Here is a 23,571-nt window from a genome sequence, read left to right on the forward strand (position 1 = left end):
ATAGTGGCCCAGTTGCATGCTGGGGGCTGTAGTCTTTAAGGGCAGGCGGTCCCGGTGCATGCTGGGGGCTGTAGTCCTTAGAGGATGGTGGCCCGGTGCATGCTGGGGGCTATAGTCCCTAGGCGACGGTGGCCCGTTGCATGCTGGGGGCTGTAGTCTTTAAGGGCAGGCGGTCCCGGTGCATGCTGGCGCCCGTAGTCCCAGCTGCAGGGAGCGGTCCCGGGCCGCGGGTCCCGGCTGTGGGGGCGGGAGGAGCTCGGCCCAGCCCAGGCCGGGGAAGCTGCGGTTGGAGGCGGTGCCCTGAGCAGGGCTGAGATTTGGGCCTGGGGCCTCCTGGAGCGGTGTCTGTGAGGCAGCGTCGCTGGCAGCCCCCAGAGCGCGACGGTCCCACGGCCGGGTAAGTACCCCCGGGGGGAGCCGGGTAAATGCCCTGGGGCTGGGGGCGCGAGGGGGGGGGGGGCGAGGAGCCGGGTCAATGCCCTGGGGGCGCGGGGGGGGCGAGGAGCCGGGTCAATGCCCTGGGGGCGCGGGGGGGGGGCGAGGAGCCGGGTCAATGCCCTGGGGGCGCGGGGGGGGGGGGGGGGGCGAGGAGCCGGGTCAATGCCCTGGGGGCGCGGGGGGGGGGGGGGGCGAGGAGCCGGGTCAATGCCCTGGGGGCGCGGGGGGGGGGCGAGGAGCCGGGTCAATGCCCTGGGGCTGGGGGGGGGGGCGAGGAGCCGGGTCAATGCCCTGGGGCTGGGGGGGGGGAGCGAGGAGTCGGGTAAATGCCCTGGGGCTGGGGGCGTGGGGGGGGAGCGAGGAGTCGGGTAAATGCCCTGGGGCCGCGGGGGGGGGGGGAGCGAGGAGCCGGGTCAATGCCCTGGGGCTGGGGGGGGGGGGGAGCGAGGAGCCGGGTCAATGCCCTGGGGCTGGGGAGGGGGGAAGCGAGGAGCCGGGTCAATGCCCTGGGGCCGCGGGGGGGGGGGGAGCGAGGAGCCGGGTAAATTCCCTGGGGCTAGGGCGGGGGGAGCGAGCGAGGAGCCGGGTAAATGCCCTGGGGCTGGGGGGGGGGAGCGAGGAGCTGGGTAAATGCCCTGGGGCTAGGGGCGCGGGGGAGCGAGGAGCTGGGTAAATTCCCTGGGGCTAGGGCGGGGGGAGCGAGCGAGGAGCTGGGTAAATGCCCTGGGGCTGGGGGGGGGGGAGCGAGGAGCTGGGTAAATGCCCTGGGGCTGGGGGGGGGGGAGCGAGGAGCTGGGTAAATGCCCTGGGGCTGGGGCGGGGGGAGCGAGCGAGGAGCCGGGTAAATGCCCTGGGGCTGGGGGGGGGGAGCGAGGAGCTGGGTAAATGCCCTGGGGCTGGGGGCGCGGGGGAGCGAGGAGCCGGGTCAATGCCCGGGGGCTGGGGGGGGGGAGCGAGGAGCCGGGTCAATGCCCTGGGGCTGGGGGGAGTGAGGAGCCGGGTAAATTCCCTGGGGCTAGGGCGGGGGGAGTGAGCGAGGAGCCGGGTAAATGCCCTGGGGATGGGGGGGGGGAGCGAGGAGCCGGATAAATGCCCTGGGGCTAGGGGCGCGGGGGGGGGGGAGCGAGGAGCCGGGTAAATGCCCTGGGGCTGGGGGTGCGGGGTGGGGGGGAAGCGAGGAGCCGGGTAAATGCCCTGGGGCTGGGGGTGCGGGGTGGGGGGGAAGCGAGGAGCCGGGTAAATGCCCTGGGGCTAGGGCGGGGGGAGCGAGCGAGGAGCCGGGGGGAGGGATAGCTCAGTGGTTTGAGCATTGGCCTGCTAAACCCAGGGTTGTGAGTTCAATCCTTGAGGGGGCCACTTAGGGATCTGGGGCAAAATCAGTACTTGGTCCTGCTAGTGAAGGCAGGGGGCTGGACTCGATGACCTTTCAAGGTCCCTTCCAGTTCTAGGAGATGGGATATCTCCATTAATTTAATTTAAAAAATGCCCTGGGGCTGGGGTGGGGGGGCATGCACCAACCCCTATCCCCTTTGTATGTACCCTCAAGGAATATACGTAACTAACTGAAGCATCCGTCCGCGTGATGGTTTTGTAGCCAATATTGCCAGCCCCAAGCACGCCAATATCATTAGTCTGGCCAAAAGGATTAATGAGATTGGCCAAACATTAATGGGACTTAATATTAAATGTTGGGTTCTTTTTATTTGCTTTCCTACGTTGGAGCCTTTCAGGTTCCCGTTTCCAGCCTTCCCGTTGTAATGGGGGGAAAAGGGGGGAGGGGAATGGAAGTTGGATGTGCCGAGATTCTTGTGTTGTTTCATTCCCGGAGCCGGGGCTTTAAAAAGTACAACGCCAATCTTTTATCTAGCACTTTTCATCAGTAGCACTTTTGATTTCCAAGTGCTTCACAAAGTGTGTTAAGGAACATGCTAAGTACGGTGAGACTTATGGTAACTTCATGAGAGTTGGCAACTGTTCTCCCCGCTTCCCCTCATTGTTTGTCATTGTTGTTCATTAGCTGTATTGCAGTAGTGGCTAGGAGTCCCACTCCTGGACCAGGGCCCCGTGGTGCTAAACAGTAAACACCTGGAACAAAAACGATGGTCCCTTCCCCAAAGAGTTTTACAGTGTTTTCAGGGGATGTGTCCTACCGAACAGTTAGCTCGTTGGGGCCAGGGCCGTGGTTCTCTCCACCTGTGAAGTGGGGCTAAGAATTTTTTGCGTTCCCTACCCCCAAGGGGTATAGTGAGGGTGACCTAGTGTTTGTAAATGTAAAAGCACAGAGGCACCCATAAACAGAAATATTTTATTTCTCTATAAAGCAGGCCACCTGCAGCGGGTACTTCTCATGGGGGTTCTGAGGATGCCCTGAAGACGGAAAGTGCTCTCTCTCTTTTTATTTAGAGCAGGGAATTCTTAGATTCCCTTTTAACTCTCCCCACACCTCTTACCTTGCAGATAAATTCCTGATTGTTCAGTCATGATTTTCTCTGCAATCTGTAGCCAAACCTGGGGAAAGGTCTCTCTTTTGCCACCCTACGAATATGCAATAAAGTAGTTGCTGAAACGTACTGTTAAATATTGTCAGCAGTACCCAGCAGAACTCTCTCCAACAATGTACTGATTTCATTCTCTGGTCAAACTATTACTAGCAGTACTACCTAGCGCTTATACAGTGCATTTCATCCAGAGATCTCAACATGCTTTACAAAGGAGGTCAGCAGCATTATCCACACTTTACAGATGGGGAAACTGAGGCACGGAGGTGAAAATGACTTGCATAAGGTCAGCCAGTAGGTCTATGGTAGAGCCAGGAATTGAAGGCCAGTCTCCTGAGTTCCAGTCCAGTGCTCTATTGACTGGGCCGCGCTGCCTGCCAATAAGTATTCTTTCCTACAAATAAATTCTTAATACGAATAGGAGATCTGGTTTCAGTTCCTGGCTCTGCCACTGACTTTGGACAAGTTACTTCTCTTTCCTGTGGGTAGTTTTCCCACTGTGTAAAATGGAGATAACGATACTGATCTCCATCATCGCTTGAAAGCTTGTCTCTTTCACCAGCAGAAATTGGTCCAATTAAAGATATTATCTCCCCCTCCTTTGTAAAGCGCTTTGAGATCTGATGAAAGGCGCTATGTAAGAGCATAGTGGTGGTGTTTGTTGTCTATTTAGATTGTAAACTCTTTGGCGGAGGTGCTCTCTCTTGTTACGTGTTTGTACAGGGCCTATCACAATGGAGTCCTGATGTCTGCTAGAGCCTCTCTAGGTGCTATTGTAATACAAGTGAAAACTAATACACCAGTTTGTCTCTATCTTCCAGCTGCCTACTGGGCTGGACCAAGAGACGGGGAGTGTCCTTTATAATGCTTAGTTTGCAAATGATGCTGTTTGAATGCTTCTCTTGAGCTGTTTATGATGTGGACTGGGATTTCTTAACTGGAACAATTTCCTGGTGTGAGCTACGAAATGTTGTATTATTGTGTGTACAATCTTGCCTCTCTCCTCCCTCACAAGGCAGGAAAGAAGGACAGAATAACAAACTTTTCCTCTTACAGTAAAGACAGTAATTGAGGGTTTCCTTGCTGAGTATGGGTGAAGTCTCCTAGCCTACGTCTCTATTAACATGTTAAATCAATGGTATTTGCTCTTATGTGGCTTGACTGGTTGGCAAACAGGATTTCCCCATTTTACTCTACTCTCTGCTTCGTTGGGAAAAATAATAGTACTAACTGAGACCCTGATTCTGCAATGACATGCAGTCAGGAAGACCCAGGTAGGGTTCATGGGACTCTGACTGGGTGTGGAGATGTGCCACTCATTGCAGGATCAGACACTTGAATTCTGTCCTTTTCAAAACCTTTATCATCACTCTGTCTGAAGGTCTTTAAAGGTGTTTTTATTTAAAGGGACACTCCCTACATTAACTGGGCTTGAAAATTAAATTTTGTAAAAACAAACTTTATGTAAAAACCTAGGAGTACTTTAATTGATTAAAAAAAAAATCCAAATGAAGCCAATTGATTTTAAATCAGTAGATTTCCCTTCAGCGACTTAAACCTACAAGTGCGAATGCCGGTAAACAAAAATAAACCTGAATTAACTGATTTTTTCCCCCCAAGATAAGAAATACAAAGCACTGAAATAATTGAGGATGGATTATATAGCAGCAAAAGCACAGGTCAGGGTATCTGAAATAAGATGGGAGACCTGGGCTTTATTCCCATCCCATTCCTATGACAGACTTCTTAAGTGACCTTGATAAAAGATCCTAGAGAAATGAAAGGTATTATTTTGTTCAGTGGTCTTGCCGTGTGACAGTACTCACGCAACCAGGTCTTGGTGGTCACAGCCTAGAGTGATTAATCGCCTGTAGATCAACAATTGAGATGTGTGATTGCCTGTGATTCATAGTGATCTCTGGGATGCTTGGTTAATGTGATCAGCTAGGAAGCAACTTTGTTTTGTTCAGAGGGAGAAAAGAACTTCTGCTTTGTTTTCTAGGACTGTTCGGCTCAAGGTTAAGAATGTTGACAGCGGATAGGAGTGCCAATTAGAGCCAGTTATAACCTGACTGACCGGCTTTGGCCTAAAAAATGCTTTGTGGAATTTGCTGTGTCCTTGCAAGCTACAGAGTTTGCTTCCTACTCCCTGTGGATTAATAGAGCCCGCCTGTAGTGATTACTCAGATACAGCAATCAAAATGGGAAATGATGCTATCAGAGCATTCTTCTATGCCTGTAAAGTCAGGAGTCCTTCAAATCTGTTACCATTAAGATGCCGTCTGTAGCTATCAAGAGGTTTTTCTATACCAGATTGATGCTTAGCTCTTTCATGCTGTCTGTATGGTGGTAAAGAACGATACTATTGGATAGCAAGTTATTTGTACAAGGCCACTGATGCTACAGAGAAGTGAGATGACAAGGAGGAGCTTGCAATCCGGAATGGACAGATAAGTAGACTATGGCATAGTGGGAGGGAAGGAAAAAAGATTTAAGCACTGGGAGCAAAGTGCAATTGCTCCTGGGTTCAGCTGAACGCAGTGCAGTCCCCATGAAATCTAAATTCAAATGTTTCCAGTTAGAGGATTTTGGATCTGACATGTTAGAATTGGCCTATCTTTGCTTTTATTCTTTTGGTTCTATTTCTTGTTTACCTTGTGTTGGGATGAGAGAGGTGAGCAGAGGCAAGGGTGGAGCTCAGACTGGATTAGTGACAGGTTAGCTTAGTTTCTCATCTGCACTCATCAGTAAGGGATGTTCCAGCAAACAGATCCCAAACAGTTTTCTCCATAGTAGAACTCTAATACAGCATCAGCTACCCTACCTGCTAGGATGCAGCAGGAACAACTATGTCTGTGTAAGGATGTACCAAGAAATGGAGTATGGATGGAAAAATGGAACGGCCCAAACAGTGATTACTGGGTTTAATTGTAATCATTGAAAACGGAGACTGCCACAGCTGCTGTACAGATTTCCAATTAAAAGAGAAGATCTACAAGCTGTTATTTCAGCTAGCGGAAGTGCAGGAAACTCTCCTATTGTGTAGGATCAGGTCTGAGCAAGACGTGTAATATCCTTCTGGGAAGCTGAGGGAGAGCAGAGTTCCTGCCACTGCACGGATACGTTCAGACTGCAGTATTTCCCAGTGAGTTCAGGTTTGATTGATGGCTAAGCTTTGCAAAGTCCAGAAAAGCTTTATTTGGCTAAATGGGGTGGAAGCGCCGTTATTTTCAATTGATCATTTGAAATAAGCTGCAGAGTTTTGTCTCGTATTGAAAAGAGACTCAAAACCAAATTTTTTTTGGCACAGGCTCCTTTGTTAAACACATACCGAACGCCAGGCCTGATTATTTTCTCATGACTTTGTTGTGAGGAAAGAGCTCATTTCCCGACACATTTGTAATTAGGCATGCACTCAAACCTTGACGTTGAAACTCAGAGAATTGTTCTATAGTTTCCCTATTTCAGTCCTTCATTCAGCCTTTCAGTTATGTCTGCTAATAATACCTTGCCTTTCTTATCAAAGTGGTTTATAAACATACATTAAGACCAGCAATGTTCCTGGCTGGCTACTAAAATAAAGTCCAAATTCTGTCTGTTTATCCCCGTCCTCCTTTTTCCCCTTTCTTTTAAACATCTTAGGTGGGATTTTTAAAAGTGCCCTAGTTCTGCTCCCATTGAAATCAATGGGAGTTGTTATTGTCTTCAGTGAGAACAGTAACAGTGCCAGACCAACACTGAGTTCGGTCAAAAACTGTAGAGCTTGGCTAATAAAAACCGATGAAGATTCCCTCAGAACTCCGTTGCAGAAGCTACCCAGCGGCTAGGTGTTGGTAACAATCCACCTAGGCTAGCTTTGACGTGGGAACCTCAGGGTTAGAGACTGTATCCTCTTAACAGTCCCTTCCCTTCTTTGATGCAGGCTGCATGTTTCATTGCGGACGGTAATTCTAGGCTTCCTCCTTGATCTCATCCTCTTCTCCTTGTTTCTAATTCCACCCAGGACTTGAGCGACTTATGACCATTCCTACCCTGCCCTCCCCATCTGGCAATTCGTGACCCCTCCCCAACCACGGCGGAATCCATCAAGCCAACCCTCTGCAGAGTCGTCATCTACTTGCAGAAGGAGATGTCTGGGGACACGTGCCTGACCACCATCTGCCGATCTTCAGGAGCCAAGCCCAAAACCTGCAGCTTCAAAGAGGGTAGCCTGGGCAACAAGTATGTGCGGCTCAACGTTGGGGGCTCCTTGTACTATACCACAGTGCAGGTGCTGACCAGGCACGACACCATGCTGAAGGCCATGTTCAGTGGCAGGATGGAAGTGCTGACTGACAAGGAAGGTAAGGGAGCACCGACAGGAGCCGCATGCGTGTCTGAGACTAGACCCAGGTCTACACTAGCGGGGGGGGTCAACCTAAGATATGCAACTTCAGCTACACAAATAGCGTAGCTGAAGTCAGCGTATCTTAGGTCGACTTACCTGGCCGTGAGGACGGTGGCGAATTGACCGCTGCCACTCCCCTGTCGACTCTGCTTCCGTCTCTCGCGAGCTGGAGTTCCGGAGTCGACAGGGAGCGCGATCGGGGATCAATTTTACACTAGACGCGATAAATCGACCCCCGATAGATGGATCACTACCCACCGATCCGGCGGGTAGTGAAGACCTGTCCTAAGACTCTGTCAATGCATGGGATATAGGCGGAGATTTCTTTTCAAAGGCACCAAGGAGAGTAAACTTCCCCCTTCATTACCAACATTAGTTGGAACAAGGAATCAGTCGTTCTACTTCTGTCGCAGCTGGTATGTGGATGGCTTACGCTGCTGTCAGGACTGAACATATGCGTGTGGGTTGGCACTCGTATGATCTTGTGTAGAGGCATCAATTGATTTGTGGGTAGGGGGGCAGACAAGTGGCAGCACTTTTTATTGTTTTAAGCTCTGACCCGTGTTGCCAAACCCAGGTGCTGTTTTTTGGTCTCCGTGGCATGTGCTACTTGTTGATTCTGATATTCATATAATTGAATTGAGGTAGCATTTAAAGGCCGCAGTCAGGGCCACATTGTACTGTGCACATGGATAATAAAAAAGATTACAGTCTAAACGAGTTTAACTCGGCAGCTTAATTTAAATAGGAGAACAAGGAAGAGCATCCGTATGAGCAGTGGCCATGAATGCTTTCACATGCCACCTAGCAATGGGCTAGGCCAAACTACATGTTTAGGAGCAGAAAAAATGTGGGCTCAATAGAGTTGTGGAATTATGCTGAGAGAGAGAGAATATGTCCCTGATTGGGGCCCTCTAGATACACTCGCTCAATACAAATATAAGCAAAAGCAGGAAAAAAATCTATTTGCACATCCCAGGGAAGAACGATCTTGGGTGTTGAGAGTGTGGGCTTGGGAATGTGGGGATTTGGATTCTAGTCCCTGCTGTGCCATGTATTTATTGTGACTTTGGGAAAGTCGCTTAACCTCTTGGTATTTCATATTGCTCATTGCACTGGTTAAACTAAAGGGGCGATATTGCACCAGGTTTAAACTAACTCAGTTCAGCTTTGTGTATGGATATTGTACTTTGGTGTGAAGCTGGCATATATCAGTGTAGTGTGCCTGTCAAATACTCAGTTTAACTAAATTGCTGTGATAGCATATCTTTAGTGTGTTAGACCAGATCTGAAAAGGGGAGAGTGATACCACCCTAAGTGTGCAGGGACGTGAATCTGCTAATGTTTGTAAAGCTCTGTGAGATCCAGGTATGGAAGACACCGTAGATATCCAAAGTGGTGTTATTGTTGTTCATCCCCTGTTAATGTAAGATATTGACTCATTGCAAATTCTTGCCCTCTTTGCATGTTAACTCCACATTAGAACGCCTGCTACGTAAGACAGTTCAGGCGGATGCTTCCTGCTGCTGTTTGCAGCCTACGCGAGCGTTGTTTGATGGCAAGTTCTACATCCTTCTCCACAACGAATGAGGCACCTGTGCTGAGTTTTTTCCTGTTCAGTGGCTTTCCTGCATTTCTCCCTGCATATACAGAATGGCCTTTCCCTCACTAGTTTCACTGGCCTGTTCTATATCTTGGCATCTGTGGAATGCTGCTTTGATTTCTCTCTCAAGAACTGGGAAAGAGGACTGGTGAAACCTCTGCCAAATGCCAGCAGGTGGTGTGCAGAACTTAGACTCAAATCCATTTAGAATTTGCAAACGCTTTTGGCAAGTCACCTCTAGTTGTTCTGATACTTTCTTAGTACTAAGCTGCCTGGCAATACTGCATCTGCTTCTCTGCACGGCAATGTACATTGGCAGGAGTCTACCCATCCTTTGTAGAGGGTTAAGGGAAGAGTCATGTATTTTCACTTAGCTTTTATTATTGAATTATGCATATTTGTTGTAAACACTTGAAGAATATTTAATTGCTTTAAAATATTTGTTATTACACCAGTCCAATAGATCTCTCTTATTGCTGAACACCTAGATCTTGATATATATATATTCATGTTTGAGCGTATCATGTTCTCTAGGCGCAAAAGTTAAAAATCACAAAATCCATTCCAACAACTTAAAAAAAAAAATCCAATAGGACTCCCGAAAAGCCTTCCCACCCCAAACTCACTCTCACGACTATTATTTTGGAGTTTGGGTTTCAGGGTTCACTGCATTTCACGTGGCTGTACTGTTCGGGCACCATGCAATGTTTCTGTTTGCCCCCTCAACCTCTAGGCAACAGAAATCACTCAGACATGAAGGCAGTAAGAACCAACTTCTCTGGTATAGCGCTGAGCGTCTTAAAAAAATTGCCCCACGTTTAACAATAAGCATTTTTCTAAGATCTAACTGCCTAAACAGTCAGTTAAACAGAACTACTGTAATAGTGCCAATTGGTAACTTCCCATAATATTTAAATGGATCCATGCCCCCAGTTGATTGGAATCTAATGTGGAGAAGACGAGGCACAGAAAACAGTTCTGGGATGAAAGTGTGTGGATTGATCAGTGCACTAGAAAACAATGCACTAGGATTCTTACGGGGGTTTTTTTTTTTGTCCCTCTTAGTGAAAACCTGAGTGTTTTCAGATTCTTTCATCTAGGTCTTATTAGGCTTTGGAATCTGCATGGAATCTTTTTCCTTTTGGGAGGTTGGCAGTTGGACCATTGAGAAGAGCAATTCCTCTGTCAGTTTCTCTTCTGTGGGCCAGATCTAGCTCCCCTGAAGTCAAAAAAGACTCCCACTGACTACCTTGGGAATTTGGTCAAGCGCCATTGCAAGAGACACTCGGAAAATGGATTATCCACAGATGAGGCCTGAGAGCTGTTGCACAAGATTCTACGTTTTGCCTCCTTGTTGAGCTGCTGCTTGCCTCCCTTGGTGCGACGCAGCACTCAAATGTTGTGGTGTTTGTCTTTCAGGGTGGATCCTCATAGACCGTTGTGGGAAACACTTTGGTGTGATTTTAAATTACCTCCGAGACGACACTATTGCGCTTCCAAAAAACAGGCAGGAGATCAAAGAGCTGATGGCAGAAGCGAAATATTACCTAATTCAGGGCTTAGTAGATATGTGCCAGGCAGCTCTCCAGGTAAGATGTGACAGCAGCCTGAGGTTTTTTCATTTCTAAAAATTATTGGGGATCTACCTTCCATTGTATGTGCTTTAAAAATGCTTGTATTTAAATGAGGTACTGGTGCAACTCCAGGGGATGGCTGATATCAGGTCTGAAATATCTAAAATCAGTTTTGGTCCCAATCTGGGTCTCTTTGCAAGGCAGATAAACTGAGAGACATACCTCTTGCTCTTTTGGATATGAGCTTAAAACCAGGTTGTTCTCTGCTCTGCCTGGACACTAAGTGTTCTGTGATGCTTCTTGTTAGAGAAGGGATTTGGAATGATAACTAGGGCAAAATATCCCCAGCTAATCCCACTATTTGCTCCTTACTTCCACCCTAGAGGGGGCGGAAGTCTAGCCGTGCTGAGTGTGTACGTGGCTTGTGAAGCACTTCGGGAATAAGGTGCTATTGCAGCCTAAAGAGAGGCAGGATGGTCCAGTGTTTAGAGCCTGCGACTTGGGAGACCTGAGTTCAAGTCCTTGCCGTGCCATAAACTCCGTGTGACCTTGGGCAAGTCACAGCTTCTCTGGGCCTCTATTCTGTAAACTGGAGATAGTGGCATTTCCCTGCCCCCTAGGGGTGTTGAGAGAATTAAAGATTGTGAGATGCTCTGATACTACTGTAAAGGGGCCATGTAAGTAGATAGACAATAGATTTTGACTTTTTTTTAATATATTTTCTACTCAAGAAACCAGTAGTTGGAGCTATAGCTCGTTGTATAAGGAAGCTGGAGTTAGTCTGCTGCAAGCAATAGCTTGTTGCTTGTACAACAAAGGGTTTGGGTCCATTTCAGCGAGGTGCATTTCTCTCCAGCAAATGTGTGATTCGTGATGACTGATCTACCCTGGGCAGTTGATAAAACCGGGCCAAGCATTTTCCCCTGCCCCCTTTTGTCAAAGGGGCTAGAACATCACAGCCCCCGAACACAAACCCACAGCAGGCTCGGAGTCGTTGCCATAGGTAGGAATGACATCCATTTGCATCCGAATGTTTCAATTGTCACGGCCTTTTGGGGCTAAGGAACATCTCTGCTGTATTTCTGGGTTGCAGATCACGGTAATATGGTGGGGTTACTATAGCAACGTCGTGCTCTTTCTCTGCATTGGAGGGCTGGGGAACAGGGCCCACGTTAATTATGTCTCTTATTTTATTTGAACCAGGACAAGAAAGACTCGTACGAGCCCGTCTGTAACATCCCCATCATCACGTCTCCAAAGGAAGAAGAGAGGCTCATCGAATCCTCCATGAAAGTAACTGCTTTTCCATCACCACTCACTGCATTTCTGCCAACCTCTTTACAGTACACCACTCACCTGCCCTGCCTTTGTTCTTTTCTCTCCTCACAGCCTGTTGTCAAGTTGCTTTATAACAGGAGCAACAACAAATATTCCTACACCAGGTATGTCTTGAGTGTTCCACGCGGAGGGTAAAAGTTCCTCGTAAGCTACTGGGGCTGGGTGTGCAAGGACCTGATTCTCCTCTTCCAGGAGTGTTTCTCCGTGCACCTGAGTGCAGTTACTCTTGATTGACAGAGGATGATCAGGCTCCTTGGGTTGCAGGGGGAATGCAGCCTGTTAGAGCTCCGCGTGTGGGTGGTGGAGGTGGAGGTGGCTGTCTCTCAAAGTGCTCAGAGAAGCATGACTACTACTAACACTGGCTGAAGCCAGGTAGAGTAAGGCAATGCAGGGTAAACTTCCACCCCCATGCTGCAATGCTAATGCAGTTGTGACCTGTATCTTCCTCTGCCGTTCGATTCCTTAGCTCCCGTGCAGCCCTGCTAACCCACCTCGGTCCTGACCTATAACACCCCTAGTTATTCCAGCCCCACCCCTTTTGAAATCAATTAATTACATAGTCGGAGATGTAAAAGGCAGAGATGTAAAACATATCAGAGCAGGAACTGCCCCTGTACGGCTCTAGCATTAAGGATAGTTGCTCTCCTGGTGTGTCACTGAGGGAAGAAACAGTGTGTGGTTTGGGTTCTGTGGTGTAACTCTTGTGACACCCCCCCGCCTTCAGTGCCACACCACTGCCAAAGTGGCTCTTGGTTTTCCCAGATCAGGAGCTTGAAGCAACACAGCCAGCCCTAAGGGCGGGGCACGCACAGAATTTTAGCCATTTGTCTGTTCGTTCTGAGACACGGTCATGGAGGTTTTGTCAACCTTCTTGGGTCTCTAGACATGTGTGCTGTTTGTCTGCCAGAGAGACAGCGTCTAACAAACGTGTAACTGCAGGTGGCCACTAGGGAATGCTAGAGAGCGGCACATCCATCATCCAGCTGGGGTCTGTGTTTTCCGCGGCGCTCCTGGTCATGCTTCCCTTTATTATCCAGTGATGATGCTGCGCTAAGGACAAAATAGCATATTAGTGAGAAGGGATCTGAAGTCGGAGAGGCACTGATGGGAGCGACAGAAGCCTGGAGCCGTACGCAAGGACGGCTCAGTTAACTTGGTGTGCATCCGAAGAAGTGGGCTGTAGTCCACGAAAGCTTATGCTCTAATAAATGTGTTAGTCTCTAAGGTGCCACAAGTACTCCTGTTCTTTTTACGGATACAGACTAACACGGCTGCTACTCTGAAATCAGTTAACTTGAGCTTCTAATTACTCCTTTTGCGTGGCTTTTTATGCCTTGATGGCAGCAGTATGAGGCCTCTCTTTATAGACACTATATCTTATCAGGATAAAAAATATTCTTCCCCGCTCTGCCAATTCTTCCCAATCCTCATCAGTAAAGATCGCTTGCTCATTTACTGTATCAGTAAGGAGACAATGTGACAGAATGTTTTAGGAGCCAGGACTCCTGGGTTCTTTTTCCAGCTCTGCCACTTGCTCTGTTACCTTGGCAAAACACTTAAAGCCTCTATTTCCCCACCTATAAAATGGTGACAATTACCCATCATCATGAAAAATACCTACAGAAGAATCTCCAAGGTGCTGCATAAGCACAAAGTATGATTTTTCTAGGGTTTTAAGGGTTGTCCATTTTACTATGTTGCTTCTACAGCTCTTTTTCTCGCCTGGCTACCTCTCCCTCCCCCTCCAGGTTTGGAGGCCTCTGAAGTTTGCCCAAGTTAGTTTGGGCTGGGATGATGCAGTGGCTTGGTTTTGCCACAGTATGTCTGAAGACCATTAGCTGAATGCCAGACCAAGACATCCAACCAATACTAAACGCTGAACTTCGACACTTCTAGGATACGGGGCCAATCGGTCTCGCGCCCCAGAGAGCGGAAGCCTTTGGCCTACGCTATTCCACCTGTCCTCAGTTTTGATCGCAAATGTTTCTCAGGCCTCTAAAGCAAATATTCACTGCCTTAGAGCCTGCGTCTGCCACCCTTCTCATGGGGAGTGCCTCACTTCACAGCTAGTCCCACTGGCCTTAGCAGGGCTACTAGGGTTTCTCTTCACGTACAGTACTGCACCAGTGCTGTAGTGCTCTAGTGAAAACGTTACTGTGCCAACAGGACAGCTTCTCCCATAGGCGTAGTTAATCCACCTCCCTGGGAGGCGGTAGCTAGGTTGACCGGAGAAGCTCTCCGGTCAACATAGCGCTCTTTACACAGAGGGTTAAGTCTGTATAACTGTTGCTCAGGGGTGTGGACTTTTCACACTTCTGAGCGACGTAGTTATACCAATATAGGTTTGTAGTGTGGATGTGGCCCTCGTGGAATACCACGGGGTGAGGCACCAGCATCTGGATTGAATCTGGGGATCTGGACCCAAAAGCATGAGTCTTGACTGCCTGAGCTAAAAGACCAGGTCTGTTAGCCAAGGCTGCCGCAGGCTCATCAACCTCGGTGTGGCCAAGCCATTCATGAGGGGGACAGAGCACCGCTCCGAGTGGGTTACATACGTTTGGCTGAACTGGGCCGAAGTTAATGCCAGAGTAGTAGGGGCCTGTCTTTTAGAGTTTGACCATGTTGTTTACACGCCTTACAATGTGCATTACATGACATCATTACTAAGATTGGCTCAGGATCACGTGACATCTTTATTAAACTCAAATATAATTACGCGATACAGTGGGTAAAAGTTTTCAAGAGCAGTTACGTCACTTAGATGCTTTTGAAAAATGTGCCCTGTATCATTCTAGGTACAAGGAGGACAGTTCTACTCACGCTTGGACACGTTCTGCTGAGCCTTGCGTTGGCTCTCTGGGGTCATTTCCTATTGCCATGCTAAATAGAACCATAGTACGCCTATGATTTAATCCGCTCCGGCGTTAGTCAGGATGTAGGTTTAGATTGTTGCTATAATGACATAGGAAACTGCTACCATTATATTAATTACACCATTTGACCTCTAAAGGAGCATTTCCTGTATCCTGCTAAACCACAAAGACCTTTTCACTGCCTTTGCTGCTGTGTTTCAGTAACTCGGACGATAACTTACTGAAGAACATCGAACTGTTCGATAAACTTTCTCTCCGCTTCAACGGCCGAGTCCTCTTCATTAAGGATGTTATAGGGGACGAAATCTGCTGCTGGTCTTTCTACGGACAGGGGCGGAAGCTCGCTGAGGTCTGTTGCACCTCGATAGTGTACGCCACGGAAAAGAAACAAACCAAGGTACTGGGAATTGTCCTCCTTGGGTCTTGTGGTTAAGTAACAAAGTTGGTAGCGCTTTGCACAGCCACGTGAGATCTCTGAGACTTGGACCAGGTCAGTAGGAGAAGGTATGGTCAAGAGTGGCCTCAACTTGCTGACTGAGTGCCGTTGATGGCCAATGAAATCCAAAAGACGGGGGCCACTCATTGGCTAGCACAGTGGTTCCCCAACTTTTTACTAGTGGCCCACCCAATTGCCTTTTGTCTGCATTATCCTTGCTCTCTTTCTCTCTCCAACTGTCTCAACCTCTCTCCCAGCCCCGCCTATCTGCAGCCTCAGCCAGGCTGCGATGTCTACCAGGCTGCCATCTGTCTGCTCACTGACTCAAGCTACTTCTTCCGTGCTACTGCTGTCCAGATCCTGCTCCCGATGCCACTGCCCAGGGGAAGCGAGAGCATGGGAGGGAGGGACTGCCTCTGGGGCATGTGTGACCCACTTAAACCTTTCCTGTGACTCACGGGTGGGTCGGGACCCACTGCTTGGAAAACACTTGGCTAGCAAGCTGCATTCTGTCCTGGGCATATCAGTATCCAAAAGATGCTGGCAGATTGAACAGAATCCAGAGAAGAGCAAAATATGGTTAGGTCAGTGGAAGGAATAAATAAGGAGGAAAGATTGAGAGAGGGAATTTCAATTTGGGCTGAATATTAACTGTTTAAAGAAAAAAATGTGTTGCTTTGTTGTTAATTACAACGTGATAAATCTAGAGTAATTCCCCTTGCCTCAACAGAGGTACTTCTGATTTACACGTGTGCCGGTGAGACTAGAATGAGATCAGACTTTGCAGTTCAGTATCAGAAATGACATCCTGACAATGAGATGTGGTAGATTCTGCAGGAGTCTCCCAAGAGAAGTGGCAGATGGCCCAAGAGTTGGGACATCAAAACCTAGGCTAGTGAAAGCACTAGAGAACGTAAAGTAAAATCGTACCCTGGGGGATGCGATGAGATTATCTCACAGGTCTCTTCTGCCTTTACATCCATCCTCATGTGCATTTGCATTTGAAATTCCTTCACCAATAAGCAGTAGAGGGGCTCCTGTCTTGTTACCCAGTCTGCATCAGGAAAAAGCATGCTGTCTCTTCCCTAGGTTGAGTTCCCCGAAGCGCGTATCTACGAGGAGACACTAAACGTTTTACTTTATGAAACTCCACGTGTACCTGACAACTCCCTGCTGGAGGCGACGAGCCGGAACCGAAGCCAGGCGTCTCACAGCGAGGACGATGAGGGCTTTGAACTGCGCGACCGAGTGCGCCGCATCCACGTGAAGAGATACAGCACTTATGACGACCGGCAGCTTGGCCACTAGCCTGCTGGCAGAGGACAAACGGTTTGCTTTGTTCATAGAGCTTAATGAATAAGCGGAGTTAGTCCGGGAAGCAGGGGATTGATCCTCAAATGGTTTCAGTGCTTTCTAGAGAAGCCGTTCGGCATCTGGGCGTGCAAACCAAAGGCAACACTTAAGGCCAGAGGCTTTTAGAGTCATTGTGACATTTACTTGTGTACCATGCAGTTCTTCATGTGCCGCAGATGGGCGGGGATCCCAAGGACCTGTCTGTGGAGCTCATTTGTTCTGATATAGGTTGCAGCCACCAGGCATTGTCTGTCTTGTGAGAAGCGATGTATTTTTCCATTTGAGGATGTTTCTGTTTGAAAACCCATTGCCAGAGACACCGTAAGAGCTGCGTGCCCTGGAATTGCTTAGTTTTTAAATTCTGTTACAAAGGATGCCCCGTGGGATTCGAACACTAGCACGTTTAGCAAACGCTACCTCTCGCTGGCCAAGCTACTCTTCCCTTCTGGAGCAAGTAGTTAGATTCCCATGACATGAGAGAGGGCGTTTCCCCTTTTGTGCAAGGATCACCCTTAGTGCTGTAACTGCTTAGCCTGTCTCACTTTAAACCAAGTTTTTAGGACTCAAGCTAACAAATGGTCCAAATGGGGGAAATTTAGAGAGTGTGATTATTAAGAAAAAAAAATCCTAAAGGTGAGGGTGTGGGTATGGTGAAGCTTACAAGAAAACAGAGCCCTGGTGAAATCATAGGCATAGTGGGACCCCTACCCTCTGGGGCTTTGGGTGGGGTGGGAACCCTGTGTTAATAGATCCTGAGGAATTGAGGGAATCTCTCTAGAATTAGTCACTAGATCAAGAGGGCCCCTAAGCACTGCTTGGTGTCCTCTTTCCTCAAGCTAGGAAAAAAACAGGGTGATTGAGGGGAAAATAACTAAAGTGTAGACCAAAGAAAGCTTCTTAGCGCATTCACTCTCTCACAGTTGGAGTTGTCCATGTGTTTCTGTTCTAAGTCCCCTCTGAGGCCAGGAGGTGGGAGTGGAGGGATAGTGGCCATTGCACCTTGTTATAGAGTGGAGCTCTATCTCTGCACAGCCCCGGGAAAGGGACTTTTTATATTTTAAACCGTTTCTTCAGCTGACATTTTTTTATAATTATGTTTTTAAAAAAATCTTTTGTGATTCAAATGGTTTTTTAAACCTATATTTAAAAAACGAGAGCTGACGTGTCAAGTGTGTACCCCTCCCTTCTTGGTACTATAGTGTCAACTCTCTTTGGACTTAGGGTTTTTTGTACTTGAGCTTTGATCTTAAACGTGACTATCCAGTGAGAGAACATGATGGTCCCAACTTATTTGGTAGCCCAGATGAAAACTTAAGGGCTTGATTTTTCTGAAGTTCTGAGCCCCCACAACTCCAGCTGAAACCAGTGGGAGCTGCAGGTGTTCAGCGCACCTGAAAATCAGGCCCAAAGTTTTCCTGTCTCTCTCTCCCCCTTGAGGACAACTGGTGACCCCAGCTGGCACTTCAAACATCTGGGTTCGCTGACTAACCAAGGCAGCCAACTTTAGGCTTCAGATAAGAACTGGCCTCCGATCTCAATGTTTGGTGGTTGTTTGGGGGAGGGAGAGGCAGCCCTACTGCACACGGGAGATGACTATATAATGCGCAATTAGCTGTGTGCCCCGGTTCATTATTGCATCTAGGATTGTTTTAATGCAGGGCAGCAGTTTGTCTAGCAGCCAGCAATTAATTGCCACTCGTCTAGACTGGCTTGTTGCTTGCCCGGCGATGCTGGATGGTAGGATTTTTCTGAGCTTCACTTTCCATTGCTTTCATGAGAAATTATTTATTTTTTCTATTCATAGGAGAATTTGGGCTCAGTGTGTGGGGACGGGGGTGAGAATCACTGCTTGGGAATATCCTGATGTAACTGGACGGGGGCTGAGTGCAAAGCATAGACAAGGGCATGTCTGGGTTTGTACCAATTCGTCTGACTGAGACTCACCTCTGCTCGTAATAGGTGCAAACCACAGCCTGCCCCGGCTTACGCTTAGGCATCAGCAGTGGTGCAGCTACACTGGTTGCTAGTCACCGAGTTGGGGCTTGTCCCACATGTAGACAAGGTCTCAATTTAGAAATGATGTTTTGGGGCCAAATCCGAGCAAGTTCCAGTTCAAGCAAGTAAGCTCCAATTTCTCAGGGTTTGACCCTTTGTTAATGATCAAACTGGCTGACTTACCGTCTCAAAGAAAAAATACGGATTGTTTCCGAGGCCTTTTAAAATATGTGAATAGGCTGCAGCAGGTGTGGAGGTTTTATTGCCTTCAGAGTAGTCTACGGGGAGAGAAATTAGGTTTGGATGCTAGACTGGCCTAGCCTCCCAGCATAATAAACCATTTAAAAACCCGAGCTACTCAGCGCATTTAGTGTTCTCCCTGTCTCAAGACAAAGATCCCAATCTACAGCAGTCTGGTTAGACAAAAGATTTTGAATACTTCAGCTACATAGAGCTTTTTCTTTGAAAAGTCATAAAATGACCCATGGAATGTGGTGGTTAACAAATAATGCTTTCAGGTTACAGTGTTAAGTATATTTTATTTCCCTAGATGTATTTAAGCTATAAACTGAGTAAGATTGTAAATTGTTTTATTTATTAATTGGCAGATAAAATGCATAAACTTTGGTAATGGGGAAAAATATAGTCACATTTGAAGAATTGGCCTAATTATTTTGGGTGCCCAACTTGAGACCTCTTAAATGAGCTTGATTTTTAGAGGCTGGTTGGTCAGCGCATTCTGCAGATCAGTTCCCTTTAAGGGTCTCAGGCTGGGCATGCAAAGTCATTAATCGTGTTTGAAAATCTTGGTCATAAGATCTTTCATCTCTAGGTCACCCAGCTCAAATCCAGATCACCTCTAATTAGAGCTGAGCAAATGATATTTTTTCTTCTTTGTTTGGTGACTGAAACAAAAAATCTGGAAAAAAAATTATTTCAAACCAAGATGGAATCTTTTTGTGTTTTCTCAACAAAATGAAAAACTATTGTTTGGGTCAAACAAAACATTTGGAATGTTATTTCAAAGCAGCGCTTCAAAACATTTTGATATTTCCAAATGGGTTTTTTTTGTTAGTTTTGGCCAAAAAAAACAAACAATTTGTGACCCAAATTCACTAATAGTTTCAGAGCCCTCCCCCGTGTATTTTTTTGACATAATTTCTATTCACCCAAAAACTTTGCCCCGCTCTAGTTGTGACCACAAGCTGTTACCCTCTGATGGCTGTTTAGTGGCATGTATTTGATATTAATTGAGGGGTCTCAGTCTAGTTCTTGGTAGCCAGGGCTCCACATCATAACACTTCCACCACAATTGGCAACAAATGACTTGTTGGCAGAATGACCAAGGAGGGAGAGGACCATGGAGACCGAATTCCCCTTTGCCCCTTCCACACCAGGTGTAAGGTAGATGGGGAGAGCATTGTGGTAAGTATGCTATACCACTGCCCATTCTGTACCTGTTCTTTAGATAAATGGGAGACTTCAATCTTCAAGACCAACAGGCTGGCGCTCTTTTCACAGCACTCCACTCGTATGCAAATTTAAAAGCAAAATCCCATGGGATTATTTTCCTGCAAAGTCTTTCAATTCACAGCGTGAAGCTGTAACATGCATGGGGCCGGTTGGGTATTTTGGAGGGAATAGATCTTTGGGAAAAAATAGGGGATCGGTCTCGATTAGGTTTTTGTCTTTTAAAAACAAGATTGTATGTGCCTCTTTACAGAGCATTAGTTGCCACAGATTCTGTATCCTTGTTGTCTGGCCATGCCTCCTGCATGTGGAAAGTGATCTCTTAATTCTCCTCACATCCAGCAGTGAGTGTTGCCACAGTAATGCAACCGCACCTGCCTTTTTCTGAAAGGCCTCTTTAAAACACTATAAAAATCAATAACCTGCTTTTTATTGCTTTCTGTGATGTTTTGTTTTTCAGATGGTTTTGACAGCACGCCAGCAGAAATACAGCTGCTGAGATTTGTTTTGACTAAGGCTTTTGAGATCTCTGATTTCTGGTTATTTTAAAAAACGTCAATTTCCCCATACTATAACTTCTGAAATACGAGTTCTGTGAATCCAGGGACTCTGGGGATGATTTACGCCTTTTTTTCTGGGAAACTAATGAAAGCAATCAGAGCTGTTCAGGGCATGATTAGGGACAGGTTAAAATGGCTGTGGCTGGTCAAAACTAGCACTCCCATTGTTACAAGCAGTGGTGCACCCGCCCCAGGGATAGACCCAGGGTGGGAGAATGTCAGGAGATCCTCAGCATTTGTAGAGAAAGGTATGGACCCTGTGCTAATAAACAAATCTTCACAGTGTTAAATGATTGTAGTATTAGACTTGCTAAGTAAGACAGTACTGTATCTATATAGAGCATAGAACATACTAGGTTTTTCTGGCCGGTGTGATTACCTCATTGGACAGTTTTACATAGTCTCACAAATCCAAATGCAGGAATGGGCAGTTTCATTGTTACCATATTAAATCATTGGAAACTTTTTTTTTTTTTGACCAAAAGGGTTGAACGTTCTAATGATTTTTAAAAAAAGATTTCTGCATATTTCAATACAGAATGTTAATTGAATGTTCTTTTATTGCACCTAAACCATGACATGTTGATTGTACAGTATGACTACCTAGATTCTGCTTATATTTAATAGTAGTAGTTTTGATGTAACTTGTGCTCTGTATTATCATTTTAACCATTCTTTATTTACTTAAAGGATGTAAATTGCTTAGATGTTGTTGAACCCTAGGTTACATTTTTGACATTTATATAATTGAGAACAAGTATCATTGTGAAGGAAGTATCAGCTTTGAAATAGTCATTGTTCTAAGCACAATCTTTGCTTATTTATAGTAAAATCCCCTTTGCAGGGTTGACAAAGCAGCCATTCTTGCTGAGAATATTTTCTCTGCTGTTTTTAAATAGCACGTATTATGATCCCCCTCATTACGACAGCGTAGATTTTTAATTTATGGCATTCACAGCTGCGTGTTAAGAGATCTGTAATAACTTCCTACAAAGACCATAATCACCTACGTTTGCATTCTATTGAGGTGCCTGTGACTACCTAAAATAGCCTTTTGGAGGAAAAGAAAAGAAAACCTCTTTTCCTCATTTGCAGCGCGTGAATTTTAACTACACCAGCAAGCAATCATTAGCTGGTGCAGTCTTTTTGAAGCCCTGCTATCGTCTGCACACTTGTGTTTAAGTGAACTTTATGCATTCAGATTATGATGATAGACTTAAGGGGATGAATGGGAAATCTTAACTGACATCTGCACATGACCCTTTTGACAGGGGACTGTTTATATGGCGTCTGTGCTGGGAAAGCTGCATTCTCTGAAATGGGGTCCTAATGAATTGCAAATACCCGCCTCCTTTCTACAGGGAAGGGGGCTTGGAGCTTTCCAAACGAATGTCTTATATTAAGCAGCACTTTAATATCAGTTTTAATTAGGTGATAACATCAGTTGGGATAGCGTTGCAGGGTAGCCGTCTCCTACTGTTTGATAAATGCCGAGACAAACTAAATGTTTAACCTTCGCCTTGACATTTAAGCTTCAGAATGGGAGGCATTTATCCCATGGTAACGTTCCATTTCGCTGACTTTTTCTCTTGTACTAAATGATGACAAATAAATAAATAATCCGGACCGGTGAGGCACGGGAGTGACTGACACTGTGCTATTTCTGAGAGCTGCATTCTGGCTGGCGTAGAAAATGCTTGTTCTGGTCTTCAAACACCCAGAAACCAGAGTAAGTTTGGTGCTTCTGACCAAACAATCCAAAACTGAATCATGTTTTCTGACAATCCTTTGCATTAAAAAAAAAAAAAAAGTCTTCTGTATAACCAAATGGCATGCCAAACCCCTTCTATTGGGAAAACAGAGGTTTTACTGAGAGACTTGGAGACCTGGGCTCTAATCCCAGCATCTGCCACTGACTCGCTGTGTGACCTCAGACAAGTCACTTAACCTCAGTGAGCCTCATTTTCCTCCTCAGTGAAAATCGGGGTGAGACACTCCCTACCTCAGAGGGGTCTTGAGGCTTAATTCATTAATGTTTATAAAGCACCTTGGACTACTGTAATTGTTTTTACCAGAGACATCAAATTATGGTGACTGTTCATAATTTAACTGACATTCTGTGAACAAGCTGCTTTCTGACCACAGGAGCTTTCATTTTGTTCTGGATTCTAAATCTCAAGTCTTGCAAGGGAAATAAGTTGATGGAGTAAACTTATTAACCAATAATACAGTATTTTCCTCTGACTTTCTGCCGTGCATTGAGTGGAAATGAATCACTAATTTTTAATAAACTGTTATATTTTAAGTGGCTCATGTGAATTTTCATTGATGTTAGAGATTTTTTTCGAACTGGCTTGTGTAAACCCAGAATACACAATTCTAGCTCATACATTGCACCACAGACATGTAATGACCATTCTTGATCCATAGGTTGTGTGGCTGTGCCCCGTTAAGACTGCTTACCTTTCACCCATTTGATTAAGTGCATCCCCTTTCAAATACAGGCTAGACTAGTGTGTCCAGCAGATGATCTTCTCCCTATTTGTGTGCAGCCTGCCTTCTTATAAGGACACCTTAGATATTTCCCTACATCACCATGTTATGATTTTTCTGGGCTGATATGGCTATGTTTTTATCTGTATGGGTTTCAGTACTTTTCATCTTCACGGTAACAATTTATAATCTCTAGCTGATCAGCAATTCGGTGGTTCTTTTCAACAAAGGGTGAAACAAGTGAGATTTTTCACAGTTACTACTTTAACTTGCACTGAGAATGTCTAGAATTGTGCATCCTTTTTGGCAGCTGTCTTAACCTTCTTGGGCATGTATTCATTCGCCTAGCAGCTTAATGTAGCTGCCTCCTTTGCTGTTGGCACCTGTGTGTGTGTGTGTGTGTGTGTGTATGTGTATATGTATAGCCACCTAGTTGAGATTTCTAATCTATTTAGTGTGGTGGGTATAGGAAGGAGCCTTTTCTCACTTCAACTGTTTTGTTCTTCCTTTCCTTCTAATGCCAGCAGTCTGGGTTTGCTACAATTTCAGACTC

At 46.5% G+C, this 23,571-nt stretch overlaps 1 protein-coding gene across 2 annotated transcripts; it reads left to right on the top strand.

Annotated features, from left to right (window-relative positions):
* The first annotated feature begins 152 nt into the window (after nucleotides 1–152).
* TNFAIP1 (TNF alpha induced protein 1) lies at nucleotides 153–22,830 on the top strand. 2 transcript variants are annotated; one of them, XM_065573335.1, is made up of 7 exons: nucleotides 153–397; nucleotides 6,940–7,279; nucleotides 10,346–10,515; nucleotides 11,704–11,793; nucleotides 11,890–11,942; nucleotides 14,913–15,108; nucleotides 16,237–22,830. In XM_065573335.1, the coding sequence occupies exons 2-7, from the start codon at nucleotides 7,066–7,068 to the stop codon at nucleotides 16,453–16,455; spliced, it is 942 nt and encodes a 313-aa protein (XP_065429407.1). In that variant the 5' UTR covers nucleotides 153–397; nucleotides 6,940–7,065; the 3' UTR covers nucleotides 16,456–22,830. The 2 variants fall into 2 exon arrangements, with proteins under 2 accessions (XP_065429407.1, XP_008177084.1); XM_008178862.4 differs by lacking the exon at nucleotides 153–397 and adding an exon at nucleotides 4,939–6,081.
* The last annotated feature ends 741 nt before the right edge of the window (nucleotides 22,831–23,571 follow it).

Source organism: Chrysemys picta, chromosome 19, assembly GCF_011386835.1.
Source record: "Chrysemys picta bellii isolate R12L10 chromosome 19, ASM1138683v2, whole genome shotgun sequence".
Classification (NCBI taxonomy): domain Eukaryota; kingdom Metazoa; phylum Chordata; order Testudines; family Emydidae; genus Chrysemys; species Chrysemys picta.